At 39.7% G+C, this 13,288-nt stretch overlaps 2 protein-coding genes across 2 annotated transcripts in view; one reads left to right on the top strand and one right to left on the bottom strand.

The window, feature by feature from the left end:
- Positions 1-1,747, top strand: part of SMYD2 (SET and MYND domain containing 2) — a 28,025-nt gene extending 26,278 nt beyond the window's left edge. Inside the window, exon 12 of the mRNA XM_085219249.1 lies at positions 1,344-1,747. Coding sequence (XP_085075375.1) covers positions 1,344-1,424 — 81 coding nt within the window. The 3' untranslated portion in view covers positions 1,425-1,747. The remainder of the gene's footprint in view (positions 1-1,343) is intronic.
- A 1,240-nt stretch (positions 1,748-2,987) lies between these two features.
- Positions 2,988-13,288, bottom strand: part of PTPN14 (protein tyrosine phosphatase non-receptor type 14) — a 109,127-nt gene continuing 98,826 nt past the window's right edge. The window contains exon 19 of the mRNA XM_085219248.1: positions 2,988-10,131. Within this exon, the coding sequence (XP_085075374.1) occupies positions 10,003-10,131 (129 nt within the window). The 3' untranslated portion in view covers positions 2,988-10,002. The remainder of the gene's footprint in view (positions 10,132-13,288) is intronic.

The raw sequence follows: 13,288 nt of genomic DNA, 5'->3' as shown, positions 1-13,288 counted from the left end.
TGCAGGAATATGCACTCTCAAATGTAACCATCAGCTGATTCAAAATTAGCGTAGGTTTTTCTTCATAGAATCCTAGAATGGCCTGGTTGAAAAGGACCACAATGATCATCTAGTTTCAACCCCCCTGCTATGTGCAGGGTCTTCACTGCGGTGCTTCAGCTCTGACTAAAACTGGGATTGGTGCCACAGTGAACACGGGTTGGGGAGCGGGGGAGCTGTAGATAGGGTGGTTGGCATAGTTAGCTTCCTAACACAAACATTTTCTTATGACTCATTTCCAAAAGCTGCCTGCAGGGACTGCCCAAAGTTATCCCAGCCCCCGAAGTTTAGAATTCAGTGGAAAAACAAAACCATTGTTCTCTGTCACTTTGCAGAAGCTCATCCAGAAGGCTGTCACTTCTTTGGGGGCAGGAGGGGGATGGAGTCATTTCTCACTGCTGCCGAGATAGAGCCTAAGGCTCCTGTTGTATCAACTTAACTAATAGAAGAGGATAATTCCATAGAATTTCCTGAGGGGAAAATGACTAAATGTTGTTACTGTCAGGGTGCTGCAGTTGTTTGCTTCATCTTACCACTGTGGTCTTTAAATATTCTCAGATGCTCCAAATTTACTTTTTTCAGTCCCATCTGCTGCTGTGTCAACTTACGTATGTCTGGGGCACTGCTGTTCTTTTCTCAAGTGGAAATCTTTCTCCTGTAAGCCACTCTGTAGTGCAGTGTGGATATTGGCAGGAGGTTGCAGGGCATTTGGTTTGGCTGTCCAAAATGTTCAATTGTAGGAACAGAGCCATCTGTAGGTGAAGTGGCAGGGAATCTGGCACAGCAGAGCCTCAAGCTGAAGAGATCTGGTTTTCACTTCAAAAGCTGCTTCCTTCCTAAAGCACTGGTGGCCTTGGAACCAGGGAAGGGTTTACAGAATCAGGTCTGATATACCTTTTATCAACTTCTGCACTAGCCCAGCCACTAGCTTGTGGCTCTGGCAGCTGAAGGACGAATCGGTAGGAATAGAGCTTCCATCCGATTCTGGTTAAGTGTACTGCCAGAATATTAGCCACCCCACATACAGTTTTCTGTCCTGGAGCTGGCTGCATTCAAAGTAATTTTGTCAGGAATATAATTTTGAAAGGTGCTTTGGGATCCTGTAAGATGAAAGAAGTATTCTATGAATGTAAAAACCTTTATTACTTAGTTTTGAATTTCATTTCATTTCCTACTGGGTTTGTGACTACAAGGGGACAAAATGTAGCTAGAGGTGTCAGACTGCTTCAAACCTCTAAAGAGTATTTATAGCCTAGTGTTATATATGAATCAATTGTGTGAATATTTTTTTTCTCTCTTCATAGGCAATTGCCATCATGGAAGTAGCACACGGGAAAGATCATCCATACATTTCAGAGATCAAAAAGGAATTAGAGGACCACTGAGCCTTTGAATCTATGCAATCCTTCAAACCTTTATTTAAAAAGCCTTGTTATGGAAACCTTCAGGAGCGCTTTGAGAAGCGGTAGAGTATGAACACAGTTCTGTCCTATAATTGGAATGACAAACACACTGAGGGTTTGCAAAATGTTTCTAGCCTCTACAAACCTACAACTGCCTTTTTTGTTTGTTTGTTTTTGAAGGAAACAGCCATGATTACTTAGAGGATATGCCTCTTGACTGCTCGTGCAAAAATGGCCAATTTTTCTTTAAGGATTTTAATGTGCATCTTATTAGTGTAAAATAAAGTGGTCTTGACCTCTCTTGATTCCATTTGTACACTTCCATGACTGCAAATAGTTTGACGCTTTCTCCTAGTGGTCTCCTTTAATCTGTCCAATTAATGAGCAAAACCCATACGGTTTTTATTGTTGTTGTGGCTTAGTATCCAATTTCTCTTTTCACAAATCATTTTTGCTTGCAGTGAATTAGCTGAGAGAAAGGAGAAAAAGGGCCGATGAATTCTGTGCGTCATATAGGAAAGCCACCACCTTTCCCTCAGCAGTTCAGCTGCAGGTCCATCACTGCTCCTAGCAGGTAGGAATGTGTCACTGTAAGCACCTGGAGCTCAGCATGCGATGCACAGAGCCTGCTGGCACCTGTCTCAGAGCTCAAAAGCGTTGCACAAGATATGAATCGTGCAACTTCTGGTATTTCAATCCCCTTTATAAATTAAGATAAACTTATTACAGTGGATTAAAGCCGTTCTACTAGCTGTTACTTTTAGTGGAGGGACAAGACCCTTTTCTGAGGAAACAGTCCAGAGGACATCTGCTTTCCTTACACATCTGTAAGACTGGAGTTTTTTTTTCCACTCTCTTCAGATTGATGGCAGGAGATTTTTTTTTTTTAAAGGAGGAAGGGAGGAAGAGGAGGAAGAGAGAGTGGCTCTGTACTTCCAGTACCATTCAGAGTTATGTATATTGCACAGTAAAACTAAATGACTGTTCTTTACTGCTTTCATGGCTTAGAAAGTACAATGAGAGCTAGCACATCACTCCTGTTTAAAAGTATCTTATTTTCTTACTTGTAAGTGTTCCTCTGAAAATAAAACACCTAGAGAGCAAGGGTTCACCAGATCATTTTGCTGAAAGCTGTCAGTGCTCTTTAGCAAGCATTTGGTAGTGGAATACATAAAACTGCACCAGATCTTACGATTCCAGAGATTCAGGACCATTTAACCACAGCCAAGCCTAGAAAGGGTGTACCAGCTGCCTATTTTGAGCCTACCTTAACCTTGTCATGCAAACTCTGGTGTAGGGAAATAGCACCTTCATGTCAAGTCCAGGCTCCGATCAGAGCTATACCTCAACATTAGAGAATGGAGAGCAGCTTAATTTGAGCACAAGTAGCTTTCTCCTTGAGACACTGGTGTGCCATTTATAGAAGGTTCTTCAGATCTCAGTGTAGCTTTGGTTATGCCAATCAGGCTAACATGGAAAACTAACACAAGCACAGAAGGTGCAAATACAGACCACATTAAGCCAGCGGAGGAAAGAACTCAAGCATTGTTTTCCTTGAAAAAAAATGGTTTATTGTATATTGTGAATATGAAGGACAGCCTTACCAAAAAAAAAAAACAAAAACTTAGTGATGGAAAACATGTTCATATTTGAAAAGGCTCTATTTACATAAAGGCAGTGAAGGGTAAAAAAAAATATTGCAGTCAATTAATGCCGAATAGAACTTTATAAAAAGAGAAAGAGAAGAAACAGTGCAAAAATACTGTCAAAAGTAATCAGTTCTATACATAAGATAAAACTGACAAGCATAAGCTTATGTACTGATAAGAATAATACATTAAGATATAAAATAGCATGCATAGATTTATTTAAAAAAAAAAAAAAAGGCTTTCAATATCATAGCATAGTTCTGCCATTCATCCCTAACAGGAGATGGGGGGAACAGGAAGGGCATGTAATTGATATCCCATTTCTCTACAAAATGTATACATACAGTGAGGGTGAGATTCAGATTACTTTTTGAGCTAAATTGTCATGTACAGAATTACAGAACAAATACAACCAAAGCATAAAAATACTGAAGTAAAACAGGACAGTAAAATCCAGTGACATAAAACTTATTTAAACATGTTATTTCATTTAACATGACCCACACAATTATATGTGGGAATATTACAGTCATCTGCATGTGTAAACTCTTCTCCTTTGTAAAATATCAAAAGAAAGGTACTTAACCAATGAGGAAAACGTGTTCCATATGGAGCAATCTCAACAGGGTAAACAACTAACAAACTATTAACAATGTTTCTGGCACTAAAAAGCTTTTTCTTTTTAATTAAAGATTCCGAGTAGCAGCAAGAAAATACTTTTAACATACACAAAAAGGAAGTTCTTACATATTTATGTATAATTAAGTTGTGGGACTCACCAACATAGGATGTTGTGAAGGCCAGAGGAATAAATGGGTTTAAAAACAATTCATTGAAGATGGAGCTATCAGGGATTTTTAAACACAAAAATTAGGATAAATATAAAACTTGGGAAGCCCCTAAATCACTGATTGCCAGCTGTGCTATTGGGACTGAACCCTGTGCTACCTTCAATTATCTTTCTTCCTTTAGCATCAAATACCAGCCTGCCCTGGAAGAATTTTATAGGAAGCCTTCCTCACTCTTGCCTGCCTGCTCAGGGACTGCTTCCACTGAAGTGTCTGAGTACAGAGACTCAATCCAAAACACTGACTGTCTTTAAGTAGATGATTTAGAAGAAGAAAAACAAAATTATTAAGCACTAATACTTGAGCAGATCCCTGAAATTGAATATAGGTTGTTTGATTTTTAGGGTTTTTTTTTTTTCCACTGTTAAAAAGTACTGGGATTCTCCAATGAGAGCTGTTCTTCTACCCATGACTTCCAGGCCACTCTCCAAAGGCAAAGTCCCACTACTGCAGCAAGGAAACTCTCAGTTAAGTCTGTGCCCAGATCAAAAGTATCAACACTTCAACAATGAGAAAAACATCAGCTGAAAAATGGCTGAGAGGAACCAAGTGAATTTCACTGGTTTTAGAATATCTTACGCTAACAAAATCTATTTACTTTTAAATATTTATATAAACACTGCTATTTTTAAGCTGCACAGTATTGTTTTGTTTCACAATCTAACAGGAATTTATCTGTGGCTAAGAACTCAGCCTTCTCTTGTTGGCCCAAAAGCCCAAACAACCAATTGTTCTCTTCCTCAAATCACAGTCCTTGCAAGTCAAGGCTACATGTGGCTGCATGCGTGATGTCCTCCTCTCTTCTCTCACATGGCAAGAGCTTCCTCAGTTCTGTGAGGAAAACCTTTACAGAAGGCTAAGAATGAGCTGGGGACAGTTGCCTTCAGGATTTTGGCCCTGTAGCCCTTCTCTTGTTGACACTTCTCTTGTTGACACCAAAATCCATGCTCCACAACTGAACTGTACATACAGCAGCAGAATTGTGTACAATTTTATGGAGATTAAGTTTTCATGCAGTGTTTTACCTTGCAAGATCAGTTATGAATATTTGCTCCTTCAGTACGATACACCCTTTATTTCATGAAACGTGTGCCACCCTTGAGTTCCACGTGTATTCTTTTCCCTAAAAACAGCAGCAAAATTTAACCTCTCAATGAGATATGAGAGCTGCTCCAGCAGGGATCAGCCATACTGATACTTCTACTTTTTGAGCGCACAGCTCCTAGACTGTTAGCAAGACTGACAACAGCTAATTCAGTCTTCATGTCAGCCCAGAGAAGTGCTGGGAACTTGGCTGCTGTGAGCAGCACTGTATGGTTTCTAACTGCTGAATTTTCCCCACGGATGCCTGCTACCCACAGGTGAGTCTCCTTTCACCTGAAACACTAGTTTAAGGAAAAACTACTTCCAGTAAGGCTGAGCATTTGGGGTCCCCATACACCTATGTGATAGAAGGTTTGTGGGATTTGTGGGATCAAGCTCTGTCTTACCTCAGCTGACCGAGGACAAGAGGTGCCAAGGCAGGCCTGGGCAGCAGCTGGAACAATTAGGACCCGAGCAGCTGACGTGCAGCTCTGCTGTTCTCCAGCACAGCCCGTGGAGGACAGAAACTGGATGTCAGCAGCGCTGGGCAGACTGCTGGTGAGCGACTCAACTGCGATCTCCCATCCTCAACTCAGACAACGTTAAGCATGAAATGCTCTGACCACAACATTATGCGAAAATTTGATGCCAGCAACCTCAAGGCAAACATTGTTATGAGTTTAAAGAAAAAGAAGCTGTTAAATATTGTGAAAGAAAATATAGATTAAAAGTGCATGAAAAGGAGAAGACACAGAATGAATTCCCAAATAAGGCTTACCCACTGTAAGCTTTCTCCTAGAAATTAATCTGAGGAGCATAGGCTAGAAGTGCCAGACTGCAACATGGGAACCTTGGAGAAGACTGCTGATTTCCAATGTTTTAAGGTATGATTCCATTTTCTTTAAATTGGTGCTTTTTTTTTTTTTAAATAAGATTTTCAATCCAAACTTCACTCAAAATGGATGAAACTGTTCTACTGTAACCTACTCACTGTCACGTTTTGGGGTTAAAAAGTATGTGATGCTGCAACCCAAAATTGTCCTCCCCTTGTGCTAAAGAATTCTGCTGTTATGTCTGTGGGCCAGAAACTGAACAGAACTGCTGCTTTAAGTCTGATGGTTTCACTCCTACAATGACTAATGAAACTGGAGACAATACGCATTTTCCTGTCACTCCCTGAAGGGTTAGGAAATACTGCCCAAGTGGTTTAGGACTGATAAAGCTACAACAGGTTCAAGTCAGGAGGTTCAGTTTTTCCCCTACAAAAGTGTAACCCATTTCAGTAATAAATCATTGGCGTGCTGAGATTCATTTGCAAGCTGGGGTAGAAAGGAACCTCTAAAGACACACACCACCCCAATTCACTTATGATATTAGCAAGCAGATCAAGTCAAGATAAAATATGTCAGGAAAAAATAGACAAGTCAGATGAAAGGGAAAGTTTAAAATCACCATTCTTTGACAATGAAAGGGAAAAAATGAGTCACGTTGGCTTCTATCTACCACACCAGCCGTCTTAGGAGTTAATTGGAAATGACTGTTTACTATGTGGCCGTTTATTTGGCTCATTAATGAGTACTGACTTAATTTGGAAAGGATTTTTGGTGCCATTTCATAATTAATATTTTTCTAAGACACTTCTAATGTGACGCTTGCTTAATTTTCCTTTTAAACACAGCTATTTACATTCTCTTATGAAGTAACTTTTTTGTACTGACTGTAGAAACAGTAGAATGCATTTCAGCCAAGAATAACTGAGTAATAAGACACAGGGGCAGATTATTTTCCCTCCTGATTTTCTACTTCTCAAATTCCAAGTGGAGCAATGGGACTTGACAGCTCTGAGTTCAAACTTAATTCATCATTAGGAAATTATTCAAAAAGCTAAAATGAGATAACTAATTTAATACACTTTGCTTCAAGGTTTATTCTTTGGCTTGTTTCCCAGATATAAAGCATCTCTGTGCAATTATCATGCAGATGCTGCTGAAAAGACTTTAAAATGGTTGCTGCTAATGTAGCAAGAGATACGTTGGCATTGGCAGAAGGAATTAGAGAAAACTGAAGTTGACTGAAAGCTCAACTGATCCCTAAAAGGAACATGGTCAAGATACTACTGCTAAAGAACTCATGGCCATTTGTTGGTTGCTGAAAATCTCTACTAGAATTCCTGTCACACTGTTACACCCATGCTGCATCGCAGCAAAAAAGCAGAGTTTTACATGCATTTCAGAAGGACTCTGGTACAGAGCCTTAGATTAAGCCCTTGAAGCACTTAGGGAAAAGCAGGAGTGTAGGTCCCCTTAGTGATCCTGAACTCAGAGTACTTGGCTCAGGCCTTTATACATTGACTTAAAGCTAGCTATGGCTTGGCCGTATGCATTTAAAACAAGAACAGGAGAACAACTGGTTTTCTTTGTTGCCACACAGTAGTAGGGAAATTCCAGAAAAGCAGCAGTGTGAGATGCTCTCAGATGAGTGCAGTAATTGTGACTCTCCAAAACAGTAAATGCACCGCAGTCTTTCTGGATTGCAGTCTGTTCTAGGATGCACCTGAATCGTTTGGGAGCTGGGAATCTATGTCCCATGGCCTTTAACAATGTCAACCTGACCTATCCCATCTGCTGCTAATGAAACTGTTCTTAGCAGAAAGGCAAACAACTGCATTTCACATAATGCCACATAGCAGCTGTATCCTCAGAAGAAATGAAGAGTCATTTAGGAAGGAAAAACAGTAGGAAATGGGGAGAAAAAAAAAACAGGACACCAGCTTGTGCTGGGGATGCAAAACTGCAAGCAGAGGGAGGACAAAGTGAGCATGATTCTGGAAAGGGAGGAGAGTGACCTTGGAGTGGGGGTGGAAATGGAACCAGAAAGGAGCCAAAGATAAGGATGGGGCCACGAATTCAGAGGTATGGGTAAGAAGGAAAAGCAGTGAAGGACTAAAAGATGAAATTTATCTGGGAAATGATTACCAAGAATTTAATTGAGAGAGTAACTACATTGCATCTGGTTATTGAGGGAGGTTGCAACACCTCCACTCTTGGAAATTTTTGAAATTTTACTGGATGTCCCCCTGGGCAAGCCTGTCCAACACTGTGCTGAGCAGGGCTAGGGAGTCTGCATGGGCTCCCTTCCAGCCTGATCCATCATCCAGCAGGTCCAAGCAGAGCACTGGCAGGAGGTGGTAGCAAGGAAAGGAGAAAGGAGTCAGCATGATGAGGGGAGCAATCTCAGTGCAGGAACTTCTCTGTCCGTCTCATGCACCATAAGTAACAAGGTGGGAATTGCATCATGACTTGTTAAAGCTATTTTTTCTTTTGAAATACAGTTCCTGTCACTTCTAAATAATTTTAAGTACATGCTACCATGCATATGCTGCAAGGTAATTCATAATGTGATTTGCTCCAATGAAATAAACAGTCTGGAGAAAGGATCATGCACAAAGTTGTGCAGAACAGCTGCTGAATGCTGAGGGACAGAAGAGGAGAAGGAGCAGAGGACAGGCCTGGCCGGTGAAATACTTACAGGACATGGATTTTTTTCTTAGTTCTACCATAGACACTTTTAGGCCAAGGCAAGCCATTTAGGAACCCATTAATCTAGCTGTGAAGTGGATGAGCAGGTTTGTTTCCCTTTTCTGTTCCGAACTTCAGTCAAGGACTGTTAGTCCATTATGTACTCATGCAGTGTCTGGTACAACAGGCTCCTAATCCTAACTGGAAACCCTGAACACTACCAGGATAAAAGAGTAATAATAAGTAGAAGGGAGAACCCAAACGACCAGTAGTGTTGAAACAGCAGCCTGAGAAGAGAGATGGTTTGTGCAATTTAATACAAAAAACACCCTAACAAGACGAGAGCTACCAATACCAAAAAACTGCTTGGTACATGCACAAATCGCAAGATGCTGATGGGGAAACAATCAAGGCAGACCCTAAACTAAAGCCCTCAAGAATCATTGCTGGACAGAATAAAAACAGTATTATTCATTTTTACAAAGGTCAGTGGACTAGAAAATAAAACAACTACAGCCCTGAAAACACAGGAAACAAAGACAGGTGACTGGAGATGTCCAACTTGAATTTGATTCCTTTTCCACACAATGTGACCATCAAGGCAATAAAAGTTTCTGTGCAATTCATATAAGATGCTTCATTTTATACATTTTTTTTTTTTTTCAGCTGCATGTAGTTGAAACTCCTCTACTGCTCAACCAATATCTACAGAAAAGATGCACTAGTCTCACCCTGCTCTCAGTCAGTTTTCTAATACTGCTTCAACTTTTACACCTTTAAGGACCGCAAATAGCAAAGGCTTAATTTAAAAGATCCAATATTGCTTTTTTAAGGACTAATCTAAAACTGTAATTCTCATGGAATTTGAACAGTTCAGCACCCAAATTCTCTGCCCTCACAACAGCCTGTGCTTGAGCTCTTTGTAACATGCCCCGCATATGCGGAGGCTTAGGTCTCCCTGTCCCAGGACGGCGTGTCCTCTGCTTCCACTCATTTAGAACAGTATTTGACATCTAGCAGGTCTTTCTTTTTTCTTTTTAAATCATAGAATCTACACATCTGGGTCATAATGTTCTTATGTAAGAAAAAGCCCACTGCCAAATAACTGTTCATTTCAGAGATTGTGTAGTAAAATAAAGGCCAGTATTCTACGTTTATGAAGGATTGCTTTCCCTACGGACGTGTTACAATGCAGACCAGTCATGTCAAATATAGTTCAATTCAAAGCTCACCATAAGTTTTACAAGTTATTAAAGTAATTCACAAATTATTCTAAGAAAAATAAATTATATCTTCTATAAAAAAAATCCATGGGAGACTAGTAAAGAACAAATTCCTTACTTTCAAGACCGCTTTAAAAAGTGCAACATGGATTGCACACTGTGTTGTCAAGGTAGTTCCCCTCATTCATCAGAAAGGTTCAGTCAGATCCACAAAGCTGGCTCTGAGATGTTTGAAGAGATTAAATAAGTCTTGAGTTTTGCAGGAACTGGATGAGCACTTGATAGACAAATTTGTACTGGGCTATGGTCTGGATCATAAACATCCTCTGCTCCCGCAGGTGTCTCAGCATCACAGGGACATCCACTTTCTGTAAAGTCAAGGAAAAAAGTCATAAAGATGTAGGTTTGTTAGATCAAACAGTTCATTGCCTCAAGTTTCAGTTATAATGTAATGAATTTTAACCAATCATAGTGAACTATTACAATTCTTGTCACCAATTTTTGAATAATTTAAGGATTAAATCATTAGCACAAAAGGTTACTGTGCATTTGGTGCTTCCCCAGCTAAAGCTTATGTGAAGTTCTGGACCAATCTAAACTTGCAGATGACCACATACTCTCATCCTCCAATGGTGTATCACTTATTACCTCTCATCAATTGAACATAAAATAAAGGGTTTCTTCTCTTTGAAAGTTTCTAATTCAATATAGCTATTTTCAACTCAGGAAAACGTATTGTATTACCTCAGGGTAAGACCTAGATATATCAGTAAGGTCTAACACAAAATCGGAACAGCTAATATGGTATAGTCCAGTTCAATTCCACCACTCAGTGCCTACTGCTCTGATCCATGCTCAAGTACCTTCACTGAGGGAAGATCTGAGAGAGTTTTCAAATGAAAGCAGGTATATGATTTGAAGAATAAAAGTTCCTCAAACAAAATTGAAGTGCAGGCAAATATACTGATCTTTCCACTACAAGAAGGAAAATGACTGTCACCAAAAGATCCAAGAACCCTGACAGCTCACCTCCCACAGCTAAGTCTGTGCTACTGCATGACACCGTAAGACATCAGTCCATAAAGTGAAACAGTTGGCCCTGAAGACCCCAAATACACCATATTCATTTTGCAGACATCAGGCTAGTGTTTGTCTGTTGCCATGTATTCAATGTCCATTAACAGCTGGAAAACATTAGATGACTTACAAAAAGGCATCTTCCAGCTTTGTTTCAGCCAAATGAAATTCATTTGTGTGCCCTGAAAATGCTCTGCAAAAGGAGCTAAAGTACAGTAAGTGGGGACAGATTGGAAGATCCAGTGTAAGAGTATGCCTCTAATCCTAATGAGCACATGAATGCACGTGCATTCTGTAACGGTCTGATTCAGAAAACGAATGAGCTGTGTGAAGCAGGGATTTTTCTGAAGTAAAACATTATGATTTGCTGGAAAATTCACTTGGCATTACCATCATATCTCCAGAATTTAGAAAGAAAAAGAGCTATGATGTTACCATGTTTCAGCTATTAAAACAAGTACACAAGGAACCATTCAAAAGTCACTGAGCCATGAAACTGAGCCATGAAGCTGAGCCTGAGGCTCAAATTCAAAGAAAGTCTATGTAGTATATCCCAGGATGAGGGATTTTCTGTTTTCTATTGCAGCAGTAAATATAAGCACAAGGGTACGTGCTCCTGTTGAGGGAAGTTCTTAAGTACTGCAAGATATAAAACCTTATCAGGCAACACAAGCGCTCTTTGTAATGTCAGTTGCCATTCCCAAAATACACAAAAGAAGTTGACAAATTTTTTGGCTGCAATGAGAAGTATTTCAATTACAATGCCTGAACAAAAGAACAGAGAAATTAAGATTTCTGCTAGTTACTGAGGGCCCAACTGAGCATGCACGCACAGTGGAAATTTTCTGGAAAGTTTTAAATAATAATCACACTACATATCCATTTCTGTCTGCTTGTATAAAGCTCAGAATCTCCATTCTGTGTAAACGAGTTCCAACCCATATACCACTGCTTTCTGAAAACAAGGCTAGCTATTCTGCCACATCCCCAAACAAGCTGTTACAGGACAATTCTAGAGAGTCAACAAGCGTAAAGATCTGTACGCTGGGATGAGTAATGTTATATTATCTTTGGTGGGTAATAAGGAAAACATAAGCTCTTTTCAGTTAACTTGGCTAACTTGGAGAAAGTCTTCCTGTGGAACCGAGTGCTTACAAAAGCCATTTGGTCCTTGCTGAGCAAAGTCACGCGGAACTCAATCGCCCCTGAATCACTACAACAAAATGCGGGCCAGCTTCAACCTGCACAGCCACGTTTATCTTAGTGGTTTGGTGCATGGCAGTTCACTCACTTGTACTTGGCCTCAGTGACTCTGCGCATCTCCGTGTATCACACAATACTTTCATTTATCTCAGGAAAGAAAAGCCCATCCTACCTATTTGACTTCACTCCCTGTTGTCATTTTTTTACTCCAGGTAAGCAGAAGCTTCAATACACCTTCAACAAAAGTCACGTAGTGCTTTGCTAAGGTGTCTTTTGCAAAAAGAAAAAAAAAAAAAGTTACTCGATTTCTGACTCCCAAACTAAAGATCTCCCCTATGAAGATGCATTGAACCTATGATCGTGAGTTCATGTTCCAGTGACTACAGCAGTAAGGACTTACTGATGTGACTTAGCACATTTCTTACTGTATGGCAGTCTACTGAAAATATATCCCTGCAATGGGATACACAGCTTTAGACTCAAGCAGCAAGTGCCTGCAAGTTGCAGTGAAGCTGTACAGCAACTGATTCAAAATGCATTCTCAACTAAACCTGAAAACTTAAAATCAAGCAAAATTTCCAGCATTGCTGCAGATTTCCCAGGATGGTCTTTATTAGCATTTTCAACCCCTTTTTTCCTAACATCAGAACATCTACTTATAATGACACTTCTGAAGAAATCAACCAATTCCTAAGACTAAAAATTAAAACTTTTTAAGAAACAACCTATTTTATTTCAGAAACGCAAACAATTAATCCTATTTCAAAATAAACCACTATGATTCCTGCATGAAATGAAACCCTCTTTGTACAGAATGCAGTATCTGTCACAAGCTGAAAATGCTCTGCTTAACTAATAAGTACTGTTTTTAATCTTTTTTTTTTAATTAGGTTTTAACAAACAAAAAATATTAACTTACTACAATTTAGAGCAACAAAAGCCTTAAGAAAATTGTCTTTAATATTAATGATTTCCACTGTTAATCAAGATGCATGCTTTAAGAGACATCAGAGAAATCCTTTATTACTGAGCATTACCACCTGCTCCTACTGAAGTTGATGGGAATTCTTTTGAATGTCAAGGCTCATCCACATGCTTAGAAGTCAAGGTGCCTGCTTTATCTTCACTTGCTATTCAGTCACTCATGACCAAAATAAGCCCATGATCCCTAAGTGATCTTGTAATTATAGAACAATGAACTGCTGGAAGGCAAAAGAGGATAGAGAAGAACACAACTTCTTGCAT

This window comes from Meleagris gallopavo, chromosome 2, assembly GCF_905368555.1.
Source record: "Meleagris gallopavo chromosome 2, MGAL_WU_HG_1.1, whole genome shotgun sequence".
NCBI classification, from domain to species: Eukaryota; Metazoa; Chordata; class Aves; order Galliformes; family Phasianidae; genus Meleagris; species Meleagris gallopavo.
This window is presented reverse-complemented; position numbering and strand designations above follow the sequence as displayed.